Source organism: Mastigoproctus giganteus, chromosome 3, assembly GCF_048544385.1.
Source record: "Mastigoproctus giganteus isolate SK-2022 chromosome 3, ASM4854438v1, whole genome shotgun sequence".
NCBI lineage: Eukaryota > Metazoa > Arthropoda > Arachnida > Uropygi > Thelyphonidae > Mastigoproctus > Mastigoproctus giganteus.
This window is the reverse complement of record NC_143577.1, coordinates 8,670,403-8,693,418: the sequence shown is the minus strand read 5'-3', so window position 1 is coordinate 8,693,418 and position 23,016 is coordinate 8,670,403. Positions and strand designations below refer to the sequence as shown.

General features: G+C 34.9%; 1 protein-coding gene across 4 annotated transcripts in view; it reads right to left on the bottom strand.

Annotated features, from left to right (window-relative positions):
- The window catches only part of LOC150087647 (rab GTPase-activating protein 1-like), a 298,662-nt gene that overhangs the window by 22,865 nt on the left and 252,781 nt on the right, over positions 1 to 23,016 (bottom strand). For all 4 annotated transcript variants that reach the window (XR_016546720.1, XM_090369176.1, XM_090369174.1 and 1 more), the window contains exons 17-19: positions 15,255 to 15,296; positions 14,004 to 14,132; positions 8,711 to 8,797 (exon numbers count right to left, since the gene is read on the bottom strand). Coding sequence is in view for 3 of the 4 variants with exons in the window: in XM_090369176.1 (XP_090225302.1) it covers positions 8,711 to 8,797; positions 14,004 to 14,132; positions 15,255 to 15,296 (258 nt within the window). In the remaining variant the exon portion in view is untranslated. The remainder of the gene's footprint in view (positions 1 to 8,710; positions 8,798 to 14,003; positions 14,133 to 15,254; positions 15,297 to 23,016) is intronic.

The following is a 23,016-nucleotide window of genomic DNA, read 5'->3' as shown; positions in this document are numbered from 1 at the left end:
ATGCAAGTGCAATTTAGAGCCATTTGTATAGATTACGAGTTTTCCAGTGTGTTCCAATGTATGGTTGGCATGTAGCTGTTGGATGTTAAACGATGGAATGGTGCTTTTTGACCACTGAGTGAAGTATAGATCAGTGTCTATATCAACTTTATCCCATGGAGGTAAAGGCATATTTGCACTTTCTTCAATTTTGTTGAGATCAATTTTCCACTTCTCTGTTATTTCTTGAAGACATATCCCAGCAGGCCTGGGTTCATTAGCTTTGGATTCATAGAGTGTTGTCCAAAGAGGTTGGTTGAGATATACCCAACAAGGATGATATGGTGAGCTTCTTATTTTGGCAGCGTATTGGCAGAGTAGGCTTTGTCTTCTAAGATAAAGTGGAGGGTTGTGTGCTTTCACGTACAAGCTCTGAACTGGCAAAGTTCTGAAGGCACCTAGAGAAGATCGAAGAGCACTGTGTTGGATGGTGTTCAGAAATTGCAAGATGCTCTTTTTAGACGAAGCAAGCATATATTACAACTCTATAATCTAATCGTGACTGGATTAGAGCACGATATAAATTCAGTAATGACTGCCTGTCAGCACCCCAAGATGTTGAGGATACTGCATGAAGGATGTTTAATTTCTGGAGGCATGTAGTTCACAGGTAGGTTATATGTTTATGAAAATTTAGTTTGGTGTCTAAGATCAAACCCAATAGTCTTATCGAATCTGTAATCCGTATTTCTGTGCCTTTCAGTTTTAATACAGGTTCCGGATTCCTTGATGCGGGACAGTTCTTCCACCTCATCGCCATATCAGAGCTCTTTTCTTCAATGTGATATGTCAACTAAGCAATGGTCCTGACTTCATTTACAATACAAGGGAAGACAGAAGTCAACGTGCGCGCTCTCGCTCTGGCCACACTTTATTCCAATGGGCATTAATGGTGAATGACTTGACATAACAATGCAATCCACAATGTTAAATCTTTTACAACACTGATTGACATCCAGTTGATTGACTTTTCACTGTATTCAAAACATGAAAGATGCTGTTTCTGAAGTGGAATATGCTTTTAAGACTATTACATCTTGATCTACAAATTCCAATAGAGAGTTGGAGCAATGGTCGAGGGCATTATCGATAATGAGAACAACTATATATGTTCTTTAAATTAAAATATTTGCCCATGGACAAAGCAACTGTGAAACTGCTACAGGAACAATGTTGTAATTACCAAAGCTTTCACATCTGAAAGTGAAAACAAAGGGGCAGAACTTGAAATAGAATATTTTATGAAACAGAATACTCATCAGGATAATATGCATTGATATTATCAATGCATATGACAAACTGGAACAGTATTCCAGCATCTGTTTCAAGCGACTGAACACAGACTTCACCATGAAATCTTCACTGGAATAGAGAAGTGATATTCAGTTCCTAGATACCTTAAAGCAAAGAACAGTCCTTTCCTTTTTGGTCTTTATAGACAATCTTCAAAAAGGCCCATCTTGTCAGCACTGAATACCTGCTCATCCTTCTATTCTATGGGTTTAATCAATTCCTTGGAGTAAAGCTTTACCATCTCATGGTTTCTGATGCCTAATCACCCACAAGCTTTATGCTGCACACACATTTACTACTAACTTGAAACAACCCTGTTTCCACACTACTATGCATTTCAAAATGTTTTTCAGTATATATTATTTGTTTAAAAGTAGTGCTTCTCAATATCAGTCCTCAATATGAAGTTTGTTATATCTTCGAGTATTCAGACCACAGCATTACTTGAGTGGAAGTTCTGGTGGCCACGAAACTCAAAAAGGCAAGATTGTTCTTAACTTATTATTTCATGTTACACAGTTTCCTATTAAATACTAGTGTAAAAACCACTTAACCAGTTAAAAATATAAATGATTTTGAAATCATTTCAGTTAATTTTTTTCTTTATAGAAAAAGACACCTAGAAAGTTCCCCCCATGAAAAAGTTCAAAACAAGGGAAAAAAATCACTGCATTACTCTGTTACTTATGAGGAACACTATAAGCAGTAAAGTAATAATTATTCCTCACTTTCCCTATTTTGGAACAAATGGCAAATTTCAGGTGAGTTATTTGGCTCTTTGTTAAGACCAAGATCCTCAGCAATAATGGCAACACTTCCATTGAAAATGTTTTAGGTCTATTTCAACCTTATTATCATCATCATTAGCCATATGGTGCAAGGAAGCCTGAGGCTTATGCTGCACCAGCCAATTACTCTGAGAGAGAGAGAGAGAGAGAGAGAGAGAGAGAGAGAGAGAGAGAACAAGAGTCAGAAATAGAAGGGAATAATCAAGAAGAAAAGAATGATGATATCCAGCTCAGGACCCTGGGTGTGCCAAGCCCATACTCACCAGATATGAGCCCCGTTTCAGGATAGTGGACTGAAATAAAAATATTGTGAAAGGGACCGCCCCACTCACAAACATTAAATTTTTGGATCAGGCTACAAGAAAGAGTATTAAACAAGTGGTTCTTATAATCTGGGTAGCTATCATCTCATTTCAAGATGGTGAATTGATATTAAAAGATCCCTATCAATACCTAAGGACTGACAAATGTACAGTAAATACAAAAGTTATCATAGGTTCAGACTTACAGAAATGGTGTCAAATGACATTATGTCTCACTTTCCATTTTTTTGAAAATAAACTAAATAGAACTTGTTTAAAACCAAGATCCATAATCATGACATGGAAAATATGATACCATTCACAGTGACAAAGAAAACATAAGATAAAGTATGGAACATACTTTATCTTATGTTTTCAAGAAACAATTTATAAGAAACTAGTATTCTGAAGAGAAACCTGTACAATAAAACAGTTATGACAAAATTGTTAATTCTTCTGGACTTGGACATACAAAATATAAACTTGGATTTAGTTATTTATTATAAAAAATGTTTTTATGAAAATAACAGTAAATCTATGACAGTAATCAAAGTTTAAAAGGAATTATAACCATATTTTATGAAACCACTTAAAAATGTTACAATAATCGTGTTAATAAAATGTACCATTTTTAAATATCCATGTTCTATACACCCATTGGAAGTACAAATCACTACAATAATAGAAATCAGTCCAGAACTATGGGACTTTTACATGTGACTATTTCTATTAGGTATTTAATCCTAGGCAGATTAAGATATACCCATTACCCATTAGCCCATTACCATTTATTTTTGCTTTAAATATCTGTTCAGACAACCTCTCTTTCTCATTCTAAACATCAATAATCTTTTAAGCTTTCTTCATTTATCTTTAATTGAATATTAGTTACTGAGTTTTTTTATTTATTATTATTTTTTATTTTTCTGTTTGTAATATGGTCTTGTCAATGCTTCTATCTGTTAGTTCCATTCATTTTTCTTAAAACTTAAATTTCTATATTTTTTGTTATTCATCATTCCCTTTATTCCTTACCCAGCTTTCAGCTTCCTTGGCTAAAACAGGTCTAAAAACTACACGTTGAAACCATAAAGAGTTCATAAGAAGCTCCAACTTTAAAATTCAGGAGTGAATCTAAGGCATCTAAAGCATGTGCCAGTCAGACACAATTTGGCCACAGCAGCCCTTGTGTTGTTAAACCCAATACCAACGAGCATGTGGCAGTAAGTAATTTGAAGTAACCATTCCTGGAACACCTTGTTCTTCAAACAAGTATGGACACCAATAAAACACTGAGATGACAGAGTGAAACAGGCAGTATATATTATTTGTTTAAAAATAGTGCTTCTCGATATCAGTCCTCAATATGAAGTTTGTTTCAAGCATTCATGAGAAACTTCTGGATGAGCAGTTTTGTGACAATTCTGTTTACAGCTAATCAAATGAAATGAAAGTGTGCTTCAATATGCATTAACAAACTTTAAATTTTCAAATTTAAAGTTCATTAATGCATGCTGAAACTCATACCTGTATATGTTCATTTTGCCTATAGAAAGAGGACTTGAAAAAGAAATTCTCCCAATTGCCAAAAGGAATTATAACCAGACCTCTCCAAACAAATGGGTGGTGATGTATCATGCTGACTAAGCTACCATGGGAGTAAGGGGCTGCATTAATGAATTGTCAGTTCAAACTGGAAAATGCTCATAAATGATATGGGATTTGCTATTGGAATACCAGCTCGAAGACATGATGACAGATGGACTAAGAGGAGCTGGATTAAACCTGGAAGACAACGGCGGAGATGGATAGATGAAATTCATGAGTTTGTAGGTAGTAAATGGATGGCCATTGCACAAAACAGAAGGAACTGGAAAGTTGCCGGAGAGGCCTTCACATCCTACAGTGGATTGAAAATGGCTGATGATGATCAGTTTCATCTTTGTGTCTTCATCTCTATAAGCTGTGGTCATAACCAGAGCTCCCACGCCTGGGTTTTTTGATTGTCATCTGGGTTGATAGGTTTTTTTCACAAAAATATCTCACTATCTGGGTTTTTTCGGTAATTTTTAATTTTAGTCAATTTATTTTTATTTCTTATAAATACAATAAAATTTAATACATTTAATAACAGTTTACAATTTACTTAATTGTATATTCTAACAATACTGATCATAATTTGTAATGTCTCAAGTGCTTGTACAAAACACTACAAATGTAAAAGGATTTCAAAGTTTTCGCAGGGTTCTACACTATGGTTTTCGTTCGTGTTACTAACATGTATGAGCAGCCTATTGAGCAGGCGGAAGGCGGTCTTTACTGCACAGTCTTTCGTCATCGTTGATGGTATTATTGCATTATTTGGTGTGATTTTTACATTTATGCGTGTACTACATACAGTGATATAATAAATTGCAGTGACTATTTCTATTTTATAGTAATGGATTAGTGCTTTATTTTTTTTTTTATAGAACATTTTTAAATAAGATAACTGCTAACTAGCCATACCCACAAATTGCCCACAATGTCTGAAACTTGTTCCCCACAGATAAAGATGAGTAAACAGTGGTATACTCAAAATTTTAGAAATGAATGGTTAGAAGATCCGGAATTAAAGGATTGGTTGAAAGAAGACAGTAATGAAAAAGGTGCGTCTTACTGTATTTGTTGTGAAATGAAATTAAAGAATGCCAATAAATCGATGTTACTAGCGCATAAAAATACAGTTAAACATAAAAAAAGTGCAAATATTGCTAAGACAAGTTCAACGATAGACACGTTCTTCACAAAAAGTAAACCTACGGAGAATGAAGAATTAGCAAAGGCAGAGTTAACAATTGCTGCACTAATTTCTGAGCATAATATTCCATTTCTGCAATGTGATCACCTTATAGAAGCATGTAAGAAAGCATTTCATGATAGCAATATTGCAAAACAAGTTCAGATGAAGGCAACTAAAGTCTCTTATCTTATACAAGATGGCATAGCCTATCATGAAAAAATATACATTTCTAACATATGCAGAAACATCAAGTTTTCAATGATAATAGATGAAAGTACAGATTTATCTTTATCGCAAGTTCTAGCTGTTGTTGTTAGATATTTTGATATTCAAAAACTCGATGTTGTAGATGTGTTACTTGACACTGTTTGTTCTGAAAATGGTACTTCAGAAGGGCTTTATCAAGCTGTAAAAGATCTTTTCATATAAAAAAAACATTCAAATAAGTAATATCGTTGGCTTTGGAAGTGATAATTGTGCCATAATGATGGGTACTAAGGGTGGGTTCCAGTCATTGCTAAGAAAGGATGTACCATCAGTATTTATAATGGAATGTGTTTGCCATTCTTTTGCATTATGTGCTAGTCATTCAGTCAGGGTACTACCATCATATCTAGAAATATTTATAAAAGATATCTCTTGTTATTTTTCCCGTAGTAGCAAGAGATTAAATGAGTTCAAAATGATTCAAGATGTTGTAGATACTGCTAAGCACAAAATCCCCAAATTAGCACAAACACGTTGGTTATCCCGCGGCAATGTAATAAAAATTCTTATTGAGCAGTGGGATGCGTTAGTTCTTTATTTTCAGTCTCAATAAAAAATTGACAAAATCGATGGTGGAGGGAATATTTATAATACTATGATCACCAAAGGAACTAAGCATATGTTATTGTTTTTAGGATATGTACTGGAGAAAATAAACTGCCTGAATATTGAATTTCAATCTGAGCATTTCAGATTGCACTTACTTCATTCAATGGTTTCAATTGAGTATAAAAATATTATTAGTTTTTTTCATAAAAGAAGTCATTACTTCGTGCAAGCTGGTTGAAATTGATCCAAGCAATGCAATAAATCATAAGCCTCTGAATAAAATATATCTGGGAGGCCGTTGTATGGCCTTATTAAATTCAACACCACTTGGTGACAGTGAAAGCAGGTTTAAAAATGATTGTTTAAAATTTCTTGTTGAACTTTGTATGGATTTCAGAAAAAGATTTCCTCTAAATGACGATGGAATTATCGCCAATCTCAACATTCTTGTCCCAGCAGTGATACGTGATCGTGCCAAATCGCCATCCTCAATTTTCCATTTAGCAATGCAGTTCCCTCCCCTTGTTTCTGAAGACAAAATAGATCTTCTAGATGATGAATGGAGATCATTTCATTTAAATCAAGATTTAGATCTCTCTCACAAAACCATCCCTGAGTTTTGGTATCTGTTACGTAATGTAAAAGATGGCTTTAATAATTCTAAATATGAGATTTTATCTAACTTTATGACCAGTCTAACTATTTTACCTTACTCTTCGGCAAGCGTAGAAAGAATCTTCTCCCAAGTAAACCATATAAAAAAAAAGCCACAAACGCCCTTAAACCACAAACTGTGAAAGATTGACTAATGGAAAAACAGGCAATAAATAGATCTAATCAAAATTGCTATACATGGAAACCTAAATCAGAATTGGTAAAAGAAGTCATACTAGGAACCTGTCATAAAAGATACGAAGAACGTTTGAAAAAAATGAAAGAACTTCAAAAAATAAATGTGGAGGGAACTGAATGGGATGAAAATTCTGAGTACAATTAAATAAAAGATATTTATGCATGGTAAGTTTTATCTTATTTGTGTTGCTATACTATATGATGAAAACTAGGTTTTTTTTGGGTTTATTTAAGTTGCAATCTAAGTTTTTTTAAAATCTGTGAGTGGGAGCCCTGGTCATAACCATTTTGGGAGGTTGAATGGCTGAAGATTTTTGGCTTCAAAAAAAAAATCTTCGCTCTACTAGAAGTAGGTTAAGGAATTTTGTTTTAAAGTATTGCACTTTGAAAGTAACCAAAATTAAATATTAATCAAGTATGCAGTAAACAGATGGTGAAGTTGCACAAGTATAATCTTGGCTGTTTTAGGAATTTCTAGTGGGACAACCAAGAGCATGAGGCATTAGTACACTGGTGTGCAAAACTTAAGGACCAACACTATTTCTAAAGGTTACAACCACAAAATCTTTACTTAAGGTACTCTTTACTGATGAGAGTAGATTCAGTCTCAGCAGCAATTCTGGACGTCAGCTAATCTGGCAAGAGGTTGGCACACGGTATCACCCCGCAAACATCACTGAAAGGGATCGATATGGTGGTTGAGGTGTTCTTGTCTGGGGGAGGCGTTATCTTGGATGGACATACACAACTCGAGATACTGAAAGATGGTACTGTAACTGGTGCACATTACTGTACTGAGGTAATCCTTCCCCATGTGTGTGTCTGTTCTGAGGTGCCATTGGCTCCGAGTTTGTGTTTATGGATGATAATGCCACACCCCATCGCACTGCAGCTGTTGATATGCTTTTGGAAAGTAAGGCCATTGTTCGTATGGATTGGCCTGCCCGTTCCGCCGATCTAAATCCCATCAAACACATATGGGATGCTATGGGGAGACGCCTAGCGGTACGTCCACACCCACCAGAAAATGTTCACCAGCTGACTTATCAACAACGTTGTTCTAAGTATGGACAGGCATTGCAATGCCTGCATCAACATTAGGGGTAGCCATATCTCCTACTGAGGACCACCTCTTCCCTTTGTTCCATCTTTGGCAGTGATGCATCTGTTTCATGGCAGCCAGTGCTATGTTTCCATTTTTGAATAATGTCCCTCTGTACAGTTTTGTTTCCATTGTTGTGTCGATGGTGTTTCCTTCATCATTTCTGTACCTCACAAGGTTCCTTTGGTATGCTTTTCCCATATCCAGGCCACTCCTATGAGAAATTACAAGTGAAAACCTGACTGGTCCTTAAATTTTGCACACCAGTGTATGTATATATCGGGTCTATTAATTACATATATTTCATATGTATCAAAATGAAATTCAGGTCTTTCCCACATGGTGTGCGTGTGTGTGTGCGTGCGTGCGTGTGTGTGTGCGTGCGCAAGAGAGAGAGAGAGAGAGAGAGAGAGAGAGAGAGAGAGAGAGAGAGAGAGAGAGAGAGAGAGTGAGAGAGTAGCAACTATCCCTGCACTACCCATTAGGACAGTCCAGTTTGACAAATGACACTTTCCTAAGGATACGTTGAAAACCCCGCGTGCATCAACACACAATTAATGTGATAAACAATTTGTCACTTCTCGACGAAAAACTTGAAATAACAGAAAAAAAATTATTGCACCAAGCATTCCTATAACATCATACTGCACCAACTATAAAATAATATTGCATCATGCATTGCTATCAGAGGTTTAAAAATAAACAAAACATCATATATTAAAACTGAATAACTAACCTGTAACCTTTCTACAGGATCTTCTTGTTGCTTCTGCTGTTCCTTCAAAGCCAAGTAATCTTTCTCATATTTCTTTAATTTTTTGGTCTGCAAAATGTAAAGTTCCAGAAACACATTTAGTTGTTATTAATATTTTTAAGAATAAATTTTGTAGATCACAATATGTAATTCTTAGGTCACCCAAACTCACCCACACACTTCCTGTATGAATTCAAATGTTGCACTATGAACTATGTACAATATTGGAACCATATTAGCATTAGCATTAGTAGAGGCATTTGATGCAAGAAAGCAAGCTTATGCAGCATCAGCCAAAAAAAAAAAAAAAACCACTTCCACTTCACCCCTCTGTTCGTTCAAAATATCTGTCCAGCTGAGCCTTAAACTTATTTAGGCTATCAACTTCACGACAAGGGATGGAAGTCTGTTCCACCAACCAACCACCCGCTGGCTAAAGGCAAATTTCCGCACGTCTATTCTACATCTGTCTTTCCTCAATTTGAATTTATGCCCTCTCAGGTGATTATTCTGAGCGAGAGGAAGAATCCCATCAGCATTGAGCATGCTCAAACCATTCAAGGCTTTATACACCTCTATCAGATCACCTCGCTGGTGCCTAGTCTCCAGACACTGTAATTTGCAAAACTTAAGCCTTTCTTCATAAGAGCACCCCTTTGTTCCATTCACTAATCTTGTCGCCCTTCTCTGTACTCGTTCCAGCAGCTCTACATCCTTCTTGAAATGAGGCCTCCAGACCTGTATACAGTACTCTAGGTGTGGCCTGACTATTGCCTTATACAAGGGAATAATCACCTCCTTATGAGCATATGAGCAGGTTAGAATTCTTATTTCATACACAAGTGATATCACTGATTACTTCCTCTGGGTGTGTTATGCTCCATTGCCAGAACTTTATGGCTGCCCCATAAGAGGGGCACCAAAAAGTTCTGGCAATGGACCATAAAAGACATAGGTACAAAATTCTGTTTTTTTTTTCCAATGTATTTACCCTGAAGTTCAATACACTTACTGTATTTAATTTGCAAAGGTTTCAATCCTTCAAAAAAAGTCTTCAGGCTGGACATCAAAACAGGCTTCTACAGCTGGTCATCTTTAAAATGAGTTCAAAGATGAGACTTGAGATTTCTGAACAAATAACAGCCACTTGGGGCCAGATCACTTCAACTGTACAGGGGATGGTTTAATTGTTTAAAAGCAAATTCATGAATTTTAGTTTGTGCAACCAGGACTTCGTGCATGGGTGCATTGTCATAGAGAAGCAAAACCTGATGACCCAGCTCTCCTTATTTTTCTTTCCAAATTGCAGCTTTTAGCACTCTGGCATAAGGCTAGCATAATATTCCACTGTTATTGTGGTTTTATTGTGGTATGCAAGATAATCAATTAACAACAATACTTTTGTATCCCAAAAAACTGAGACCAACAATTTTCCAGCTGATGATTGGGTTCAAAACTTTGTTGGGGAGGTTGGCAATCGCTTGTGTTTTCACTGCATCATTTCAATTCAGGATCACAAAAATGAAGCTGAGTTTCATGGTCAGGTGCCAAACAGGATAAAAATCTATCTGGATCAGCAAGAATTATTTTTAAATTCTCTTTTGATAATGTTTGTCACAAACGGAAAGTTTCTGAGAATCCATCTTGCCCAAATATTTTCCCAAATGATCATTTATTATTGTTAAAGTTTAGGCACTTTCATTCTTCTGTTTTCTAAAATTTTTTCTTCAATGATGGTCCAAGCTGACCTTGGATCATCCACAGACTCCTTTTTTTTTTTTTTTTAACTCTGCCAACCACCTTGCAACAGTAGCATAATAACTGGGTAATGCTTCCCCAAACAATATAATCATTCTTTCATGGATTACTTTAGCATTTCTGCCCTCTTTGGTCAAAAATTTTATTACTGAACAATGCTCAATTTTTTTGGATATTCATTCTTTTTCCACTTACCAACATAAAAAAATTTAATTTTAGAAACTGCATAAGGCAATGATGTACAATTTTTTTTCATGTTATTTTATTAGATATTAAAATATCAAAATAACCTACACTGTGCTGCCACTTTATTAGGTACACCCCTGCTGTGCACACAAATGGTTTGTCCTACAATGTTGCAAGTCACATAACTACATGTTGTGGATATAAGTGCAGCAGAACAACCTTTCTAGTATCAGTTAAGCATCCAAACTGTAGCAAAATTGGGGAAAAGGAGTAATCTAATGGACTTCGAACGTGTCATGGCAGTAGGTGCAAGATGTACTGGACAAAGCATCTCTGAAACAGCAGTTCTCCTGAACTTTTCACGCACCACAGTTTCAAGGGCGTATCGAGAATGATGCAACGAACAAAAAACATCCTCTCAACGGCACTCCTGTGGAAGAAAATTGCTTGTTGATGAGAGAGATCAGAGGAGGATAGCTAGAATTGTGCAAGCAAACAGGTGGGCCACAATGTCGCACATCACGCCAGAATACAACCTTGGTGGGCAAAACAAAATATCGCAACGAACCACTAGTTGCACTTTGTCGCAAATGGGCTAGAACAGCCGATGGCCACATTGTGTACCTTTGTTATCAATGAAGAACAAGAGAGCACGCCTCCAGTGGGCACAGCAACACCAGCACTGGACTATCGAGGATTGGAAGACAGTTGGTTGGTCTGACAAGTCGAAGTTCCTGGTGCATCATGTTGATGGAAGGCTCAGAATTTGGTGAAAACAACATGAATCCATTGACCCGTCATGTCTGACGACTACTGTGCAAGGTGGTGGGGGCAGTATTATGGTGTGTTCCAACGTGTACCAAGGAATGTTTTCTTGGCACACATTGGGTCCATTGATACCCACAGATTCACATCTGAATGCCACATCATACCTAAACATAGTTGCTGTGCATCCGTTCATGTTGCCAGTTTATCCTCAGTCCGATGGTTACTTCCAGTAGGATAATGCACCAGTGCACAAAGCCTGAATCACTATGGAATGGTTCCAGGAACACGACAATGACTTTTCTTTGCTGCAGTGGCCCACTCAATCCCCAGATCTCAATCCTATTGAACATCTTTGGGATGAGGTGGAAAGGGCTGTTTGCTGCAGGCCTACACTTACGTCAAATCTCAAACAACTGCATGGCACACTCATGTCTGCATGGTACTCCATTCCTGCACAACATTTTCAGCATCTTGTTCAATCCATGCCTAGACGAATTCAGGCTGTTTTGAAGGCTAAAGAAGGCTCAACATGCTACAAGGTAGGTGTACCTAATAAAGTGGCAGCACAATGTATTCTATAATTTGTTAATACTGTTTTTTTATACAGGGTGTCTCAAAAATACACAGCATAACTTCAGGAATGAGTTCCTCATATGTAGACAATAAAAATATTTTATATCAACATAGTTCCGGAAATGCTTGGTTCTCGGATTATTAACCGGTATGTCTTATCTCCTGGTGATTTCCTTCATCACAAGGTACTGACAGAATTTGGTGGTTTTCCATTCCGACCATGTACTCAAATCAGGAGCAAACAGATATGCACTTTATGTACAGTTTGGCGGATGGCAATGCTCTGGAGGCTCGTCTACCACGAAAGGTTCCCAGAACGAAGATGTCCAGACAGGAAAACGTTTGAAGGTATCCATCACCGCCTTTGTGAACATGGGACCTTACACCTCGTGCTGCCGACAGAGGACAACCAAGATCTACGACTCCTGAAGTAGAGGAGGAGATTTTGGATGTTGTGCATGCCACTCCTGGAATCAGCATACTTAGAATAGCAATGCAACTGGCTGTTCAACGTTCGACTATTTGGAGAGTGTTGCGAGAACACCAACTGTATCCTTACCATCTGCAACGGGTACAGGCTTTGTCACCAGCAGATTACCCTGCACGAGTAATGTTTTGCCAGTGGTTCTTGCAGCAGTGTTGTACAACTCCTCACTTTCCTGCCTTAGTGATATTCACAGATGAAGCACAGTTCACACAAGACGAAATACAAAACTTTCACAATCAGCATGTATGGACTGAGGAAAACCCACATGCAATTCTTCCATCACATCACCAACAGCGGTTCAGCACCAACATCTGGGCGGGTGTTTTTGGTGATAAGTTATTCGGGCCCCATGTATACTTCCAAACAAACTCACAGGGCAGTCATACAGAAGTGCAGGCGTACAAGACATTCCGGTTAATAACTTGGAAACCAAGCATTTCCAGAACTATGTTGATATAAAATATTTTTATTGTCTACATATGAGGAACTCATTCCTGAAGTTATACCGTGTATTTTTGAGACACCCTGTATATCCTGTTCTCAGACCTTTTAGCCCACCCATTACATTATGTTGCATCCATCGTTATCATCTTAATTATATTACATTATGTTGCATCCATCATTATCATCATCTCAATTAGATGAAATATTTAAATATAGTAGTATAGCTATTTACGGTCAGGAGAGTGGTACATTGACATTTATAATTAGCAAGTTCCAAAATTCTGTTTTGGAATTATGCTACAAGATGTGGCTACAGTTTTCAATAATCAATAAATTCACTATAAGGAACCCACCTGTGTTTGCTGCACACAGGTGGGTTCCTTATAGTGAATTTATGAGATCGGCAGGCTCTGTAGAGTGTTTTGATGAAATTTTTTAAAGTTTTTTTAAAAATGAAAACTTTGTACACAAATGTATTTAAATATAATTTTTTTTTCTTATTATGATATTACTTAATGCTCTTTTGACTCAGCAGCATCAGAGTAAAATTAGAACCAGAAGTTAAAAAAAAAAAAACTTATAATTTTGAATGTTGCTATCTATTAAAACTATGTCTACTATTAGTTTGAAACAAAGATACAAAGTGGTCATCTGGACAAATTTCAAGACAATTCATATATGAAATGGCACATTATTTGAAATTAACCCAAAAACCACACAGATCAACATGTGTACTCTTGAGAACACAGACATGAAAACAAGCACATTCATGAAAAGGTTAAGGACTAGTTAATTTTTAGTTTAGCTGTATTTTAATTTTATGTTGATACTAATATAATTATCATTTAACAGTTAAGAAATGTTATATACATAACACAATTAAAATAATATAGATTTAGACACAATTCGAACTGGCAATCTCATTTTAATTTCAACGTTAATTATTTTCCTACAACAAAATTATACACAAGTTGTTGGGTGTTGTGTATTGAAGTTTTAGAAATGTATATCTAACTATTACATTTTTATTACTATTTTTAGTTTTAAAAGTGCGATTACCTTAATCCCAACTGCAGTTAGAAGGAGAAGTCTGGCATTTTCTTCTGAACGATATTTTTTTGGCAAAGACACACGAAAATGTTTAAGAATACCCTCAAAATCCAAAGCTAATAGATCTTTCTTGGACAACTGCAAATCAAAAATACAAAATTCTAGAGCTTAAGATGTTTCATATTTTTAGCAAAGGTATCCTAATTAGGCTTTTATATGATAGTTAAGTGATAAAATAAAGCATTAACTCAGTTTGGATACTTGTATTATCAATGAATTAGAGATATGATGTAAGGATGAACAATATTTCATATAATATTAGTTGCTATATTCATGTTAAGTTTTAAATATAGTGGCTAAAGAAAAAATAAAGGCTACTAAGTAACTATACTAAGAGACAAAATAAAACTATTTTAAGATTAGTGACTGGAGACAAAATAAAATTACTAAGTTTTATTTTGTACTACTAGAACTAAACATACAAACAATAATTACAACAAAAGAGAGCAGAAATATCAACTGCTTATATTACAGTGACAATATATTCTTTGTAGGAATAAATGCTTACACTAATATTAAGGTATATACAGGAGAAAGAGACAAGATGAGAGACAAATTTAAAAATTACAAAAAGACAATAATGCATATAGACTTTGGAGTCACAGTATAAGTGAAGCATTGGGTATTATTGTATGTTACAGGTTTTAGGACCATATGCACTTTTCCAATAGCCAAAGTTATGTTATGAAAAAATGCAAAGAGAATTTGCACCTTTAATGGTGCATATCTTTAAGTCACTGTGTGCTCACAATGATGCTTTTGCACTAACCTACATGTGTGCTCACATAAAAAAAAAAAAAAAAAAAATTAGGCAAATTTGTTTATGCAAATTTCTCTTATAAGGTAGTGATAAGAGAAACACCTTTAACAGGCTTTGGTTTCCCCAACACCCGCAATACATTGAGGTATGCACATAAATTTTCTTTATACATTTAAGCAATTAAGAAACAAAAATCCTGACAACAAATTTCTATCAATACTGGGAATATTTCTAAAATAATAATATATAATAATGACTGTCCTATACAGTCAGACAAAAACATTTTCAAATGAAAATATTTTTCATATAAAGATATTCACAAATGAAAATATTAATGAAAAATATTTTCAAGTAATATTAATAATTTAAGGGTCTGCTGAAGTTAAATATGGCAGTTAAAATAAAATTACCAAATCATGACAAAAAAGCCCACTACTTACCATTAAGAGTGCCAAAGCAACTTGAAACAGGGTATCAATCCCCTAAACAGATATAATAAAAATCATGTAAATCAAAATGATAAATGCAAAAAATCCAAAATGCGTTTATACTTGCATATTTAACTATTAAATATATGATTACAGTTGATTAAATTATGAGTCATGGATCCATGACTCATAATTTTAATTAACTGATAATTAATTATAAAGTAATTACCAACACATTAGCCTTTTTTTTTTAATGAAGTTTCTAATTTTCACTATCAAAGTAAATTTTTTTAGAACATTCCAAATTCTAAGAATTTGGACTTTTATACTAAGTTACTATTTACAGGATGAACAATTATTAACAGTATTTACAGGATGAACAATTGTTAACTGATAATATGCCTTATATCTGTGGGTGGGGGAAGAGATGACTTCTACTTTTCTAAAGTAGTTGTTTTATCAGCTGGTCCAATAACTATGCAACCTGCCAACCCTCATCTGATGTCCCAACGTTTGAACAAAGTGTCAACTGTACTTTTGTTATTTTAGATTTTTAATAAACTTTGAAAATTTTATGTTATAATATTTGTAAAAAAAAAAATAGAGCTACTAGGCTCAATAACTTCTACGTTGTAACTATGTTTAAAAGAGTAAGATATTACTTCAATTTTCTCAGATTACGGCAAATTTCATTTAATTTGTATTTCAATGTGTTTATCCAAATTTTATAATCGTGATTTTCATTATTTATTCTTGTATACAGTTTTCTGACTAACTATTTTAATTATTCTGACAGAATGTCTTCTCGCACTCACAGTTTTTTCCGAGTTGGTTTGATGTGTTTCGGGGTCGGGTTGGGGCTTTCGATTCCATTGTGCTTCGGATTGGTCATGTCTCTATGAGTGAGAGAATTCATTAATATCTTTTTATCCATATATTTTATTCTGTTTTATTTGTTTACATTTGGAGAGCATCAACTGGATGCATTCTATGCAAAAGATTGAGGTAATCTCTTACTCTTTTAAATATATTTTATAATATATATAAAATATATATTTTATAATATTAAATATAAATAATATAACCCACTGCAGGTGAAAGCCTTCTCAATGATTCATATTGAGGGAAATGGACCATAATCGGTCATGCTGGTCCAGTGTGGGTTGGCATATCAACTGTAGTTAGCATATCAATGGGGTTCAAGTCCCTAATACTGCAACTGTATCAGGAGGGTGAACCATGGTCTACTCAAGGAACATGTGCTACAGCACTCCCGCTCCTGACCATTCGGCTACTAACCAAATTACAGTATTTTTATTAAATTTTGAAGTTCATTTAGAGAAAATATTATTACTTTATTATTTATTTAATTCAGATTTTATTGTTTACTTTTCTGTATAAGACTATACAGGATGCCCTCTGTATTTAACCATCTATAAAAGCCCAAAATGACAGTCAGATTAACTACTTCACAGCTAACTTTTATTCAAGGAAGTATTTTTCAAAAAAAGTAAAAAAAAAAGTTTTAATCTACTTTCCAAAAATTTGTTAACTTATGTAACTATCATATGTGTACCTCTGTTCCACCCTAATAGCATTTCTGTTTACAGAGATGATCAAAACTATTCTGACTGAAACTAAATTATCATGCATGTAAACCCTATTCAGGTACTTGAGCACTGTGGCTGCCTTCAATGCTCAACTTCTACTGTTCCTCAATATACTTCTCTTTCCTTTCCACAGAAAATAGCCTGGTAGTATCACCTAAATTTTTAAAACAAGGTTTAGCCAATTTTTATTCTTATTTTTTCTATAGTCTAATCCAGTGATCTCCAAACTTTTTTTTTTTTGTTCGTGCACCCTTATTTTACTTAAAAGGACTAGTGCACACCCCAGAGTAAAAAATTAAATATACAGGGTGTTTCAAAAATGATGGTCAATAATTTAAAGGTGAAAAGTACAAACTAAAATAAGCAAAAAAATCCCACTGAACATCGGGGCACAAATTAACCATTTTCGAGATAATTCACATTTTCTGTTAAGATCCACCACTGACTATGGGAGCACTGGTTTAGCAAAAAGCTGTGAATCCTTTGCTAAGGTTGGTTTTATTAAACATAAGATAATACAATTTTAATTTTTGGTTTAAACACCACAGGATTTTACAGATGTTGTTACAGGATGATACAAAAGGTATTCAAAATGCTCTCCTTGCATACATACGCAGCTTTGTAGTCTTCTCTGCACTGAGTTGTGAATCCTCTCAGGCATTCCTGGGTCATTTCTGATTTGCCTTCAACTTGATGCTGCATTTTCCTCAACTGTGTTAATGTCGAAAATGTACACCAAGCTTTTTACATGATCCCAGATACAAAAATCCATAGGATTTAAGTCTAGTGATCTGGGAGGCCACATTACAGACCCACCAGTACCTATCCACCGTTGACCATACCTTCTAGTTAGATACCAAGTCACAACTCGATAAAAATGTGCCGGTGCACCATCATGCATAAACCACATTCCAATATTGCTGAAGCAGAACATTACCATCATCAAGGAGGTCTGGAAGAACATTCTGCAGGAGCTGAAGGTACAGATCTCCTGTTAGCCTGTTTGACAGAAAGTGTGGTCCAATTAGACAGTCTCCTAGTAGTACTGCCCAGACATTCAACGAGAAAGGTTGCTGATGCAGTGACTCATGAAATGAATTAGGATTTTCATCGGACCAAATGTGACAGTTATGAAAATTAAAAATGCCATCACAAGTAAACCCAGCTTCGTCAGTAAACAAAATGTTGTTTAAAAATTGGGGGTTCAGAATACACTGTTGTTGCATCCACTGGCAGAAGTTCACTCTGGGAGGGTAGTCTGTATTGCTGAGACCTTTACATGCTGGGTATGGTAGGGGTACAGTAACTGGCGAGTAAAATTAACCACACACTGCTATGACTCAGTACATGCTCTTGCAGAGCAACCCTCCTTGTCAGAATTCCTGGATTTTGTTCTATTCTTTCTAACACCCTTTCCTCAACATCAGGTGTTATGCTTCTGGGCTTACCTGTTTGTACTCCATGTGTGAAGCACCCATGTTTTCTAAGGTGTTAATGTATCCTGATGAATGTGCACCTGTTGGGCTGACTTCGGCGGGGAAATGCTTCTTGGTACAAACGTGCAGCCTCGAGTGCACTGCCATTGGCTTTACCATATATGTCTGCATACTCTTTGCTGCAGTAACCTCTTTCCATGTTGACTATCCTTTGACAAGTACTAGTATGCCTGCTATGTCTCAGAGCATTGAGGGAGGGGAAAGGGAGAGAATGAGCATAACCTAACCTAAACAAACAAGTCAGTGGTGAATCCCAACTCTACAGTTCACTTTGTCAGTGGTGGATCCCAACTTGAAATGTGCAATATCTCGAAAAAGATTCACTTAAGATTCACATTCATTCATTTACTAGGCTTTTTTGCATATTGTAGTCTGTACAGTTCATCTTTAAATTATTGACCATCACTTTTGAAACACCCTGTATAAGTTTAATATTTTTTAAATTTATAAATCATTTACATGGAAGGCATTATATTTAAAATCACACAATTTTAAAAGATCATAAATAAAAAAATACAAAAAATTAAATTGAAGTTCAAGTACAAAATGCATGTACTTGAATGTGCGTGGTCGATGGTCTGATAAAATAAAGCTGTGAGATCAAACAAATTCGCATATTGAAATATTAAAAATACATTTATTTATATTATTATTTTCAATTACATTTCGAAAAAATAAAGTTTTCCTAATTAATAAATATTGATTTATTGCATATTATCTTGTGCACCCCATGGATCATCTTGCAAACCCCTAGGGGTGCGCGGACCCAACTCTGGAGACCACTGGTCTAATCTATTTTAATTTATTATAATCTATAATCTAATCTATTCTAATCTATAATCTAATATAATCTAATCTATTCTAATCTATATTATTCAAAGGAAATAAATCTCTTCGAGAACTTTCTTAAGAACTAAAGAGACCAAAACTATGATATAATAATTCCAGGTCTAGGTTAGTTTTCAATGTTGCCAAACCTCACACTTTTATCTAATTTTGTGTATAGTAGAGCCAAAAATGGAAATGTGGCTTTATTAAGAATTAGGAAGCCTTATCTTATCTGCTTTTATTTATTTATTTTTTGTCTGATTTTCCCTGCCTTTTGATTTTTTTTCATAAAAAGCAATTAAAGCTATTGATAAGCTAGTAACCATGGATGAGAAGACAGGAAAAAACCTTGTTGACACAGACCACAGAAATAAAATGAAATTTTTTTTTTTTATGTTAGGTTCATTGAAATTCAATCCATCTCTAGCTATTTAGAGCAGTAGTGGGCAATCTTTTTAAATGGAAGGCCAAATAAAACGTTCTCGAGGTACAAGCAGGCAAAAATTGTTTATTAGCTTTCTACAATTTTTTAGGATTATTAAAATGGTGTATAACGGAAAAAAATTGTCATAAACAGTTTTAAATCATTTATTGTAATATTTATAGATATTCATACATATAATTAATTTTATTAATAAGAAAAACGAAATACAAATTCAAGATAAAATTACAAAAATACAATAATAGAACACAATTGTCGTAATATATGGCACAAATTCAAATGATTCTTTAAACATTGTGCAATTAAAATGTTAAAAACAATTTAATGACAACAAATATAATCAAAATTATAATAAACATAATTTTATGATATATATCCTTCAGCGGGCCGTTTATTATATATATTTTGAAAATGACCGCAGACCAGATTACGTGCGTGCACATGCCAGAGTTTGTCGGTGGGCCGGAGGTTGCCCATCCCTGATTAGAGCAATGCATGCTCCAAAAGCCAACCATAAAAAATTATGTATAAAAAAAGCAACTTTCTTTATTTACTTTTTTTCAAATTTCATCTCTCTGTGTTAACCAAGTTTTTTCTGACTTTCTGACCTTCAACACTCAGCCACAATCCTAATTATTATTATTATTATTTTTTTTTTTTACAAAAACAACCCCACACATCAAAGGTATTAAAACCTAATAGCACTTAGTACCGTGCATGGGTTGAAGAAGATCGGAATGGAGGGAATGCTGGAAACTTTACTCTGGAGACTAAACATGGGTTTCACCAATTCAAGCCTCCAATAAGCAAGTGGTGGTACTGCACCAGGTGATGAGAATCATATACTATCTAGTGTTAGTAAGTATTATATTATTAGTGTTATACTAGATGTACCTGGCGTAACATACGCTATCTTTCTGATTATGACATAAATAGTTTAATCCAGCTCCTTCAGCTTTCACCATTCTTGTTTAGTAGTGATATATAATTCTACAGCAGTCACCTATGGGATATATGCATATGTCTCTATTTGCAGATGGTTCCATGTCTTCTCAAACATTGCAACAACCTCCATTTTGGATGTAGGGGCATTATATCGTCTCTTAACCATCTTGTCCAATTGCTGCATTACTTTGGTCATAATACTATTTGTTTTGATGGTTTGGCAAAACAATCTTTCAGGGCTATTTGGCCCTAACTGTTTTGCCATCATTGGCAAAACAGTTAGGGCAAAATAGCCCTGAAACGGTGCCGTCTGAGTGGTGGTATCCATCTGAGAATAAGTAACATTAGTCTTCTCCTTAGGTGAAGCGTTACTTATTCGAAGTAGTTCAATATCATGGCAACTCGTTGTGAAGGTATTCACAATATGAGATATAACTTAAAACGATGCCGTTTTACTAAAATATTCTGATTTATTCAGATATAGCTATGTATTTCTGATGTGCTTGCACTATATTTACACATAGTCTAGATCAAGTAGACCAAGGGTTCTGAACCTTTTTTTGTTTGTGGACCCCCCCTGAGTCCTAACTTTACGTATGTGGACCCCCATATATGCATATGTAATATTCCTAAATGAAATATTTATTTGTAGGTTAGTAAAAGCTAATAATTAAACAATTCCAATATAATATAAAAAATGTAAATTACAAATTTTGAAAATTAATTGATAAAACTGAAACATGTTTTTACTTGTAATGACAGAATTAGTAAAAAAAAATAAAAAAATAAAAATACTATTTCAAACAACATATATAAATTTATTCCTAAGGCTATTAAATAGGATCCCATTAAATATGTCCTACTAATGAGATCCTTGTGGCTGATGTTTTGATATTAGCATTTTAATATCTGGCTCCAATTTTGTGAGAGTCAGACGAAGATCACCTCTTTTTACTATATCACAAGTCGATTACAATTTTTTGCTAACAACTGTGTTACACGACTAAAGCCAGATTCCACAAGATAAGATGATGGGAAAACAATGACATACATTTTAGCTTTCTCCCATAAAAGCGGATATTTACATGCAATGTCACTATTTTTCCATACATCATGCTTTCCTTTTTTAAATAGACTTCGGACTGTCTCATCAGACCACAATTCAACAAGTTCCTCTTGTAAATCAATTTCAACATCAGCAACATTTACCTCAAATGGAATCAGCACCCAATCTGGGATGTTCAGTTCTAGTAGGTCCTTGAACCGAACTTGCATGTCTTCATAAATTTTTTTTTAATGATCAACATACACAATCATCATCTTTTAAATCACTGCTAACTGAAGCAAGGTTTGGAAACTGGTCAAACGCATGGCATAAGATATTAAGACTGTACAATTTGAGTTTTCCTAGGAATGCATTAATGGCTTCTTTGCTAGATATTAAATCACAATTATGTCCTTGCTGCAGCTTATTAAGAGAATTCAGTTTTTCGAACACATCTGAGAGGTAAAATATGGCTGTTTCCATGGCAACCAACTGTTTTCCAATCTCCTTTTTGTTTAGAAATGATACAATACTGTCCCAAAGGGCGACGAAGACAATTGCCTTTAGACAACCATCGCACCTCTGTACGCAGTACAAGACGGTCAAATCATTCTTCATTTTCATCACAAAATTTGCGAAAGAGACGATCTTGAAGAGCATTAGCCTTAATGAGATTAACAGCTTTTATTACAAGAGTTAAGGCTTCGTGAAGATGTCCACTCAATCTCTTCACCACCAGATGTTGGCGGTGAATCACGCAATGTATGCAAAATATTTTTGGCAATGCAATTTTTAAATGAGTGATAAACACTCTGTACCTACCAACCATGGAAGGAGCGCCATCAGTAGCACAAGCCATTAAATTTTCGAGTGGAATATTTTTTTCTCTAAAATAAGACTAGACTTCCTTAAATATTATTTCACCTTTAGTATCTGTTTTGAGGAATCTTGCAAAAAGCATTTCCTCTCTGAGTTGATTATCATCCATACATCTTACATATGCCAATAAAAGTGCTTCATTGTCCATCAAAGTTGATTCATCGAGTTGCATTGCATGCTGTTTCACTCGTAATTGAGCAATAAGTTGATTTTCTACATCTTCAGACATTTCATCAATGCGTCTGGATATTGTGTTATTGATCAAAGAAAGGTTATCGATAATTTCAAGTGCATTTTTGTTTAAGATTGTTGAAATTACAACTGATATCGAAGGCAAGATGACAGTTTCACCAGTGCTATGTGGCTTTCCAGATTTTGGTATTATTTTGCTGATTTCACACGATGCTAATAAACTGCTATCTTTATTGCTTGCTTGTCTACTAAAAATCTGATCCAATTTGTTTCTTCCTTGAAAATTGTCTCGTAGTTTTCGGAAATATTCTACTGATTTATTTTTCTTTTCGCTGTG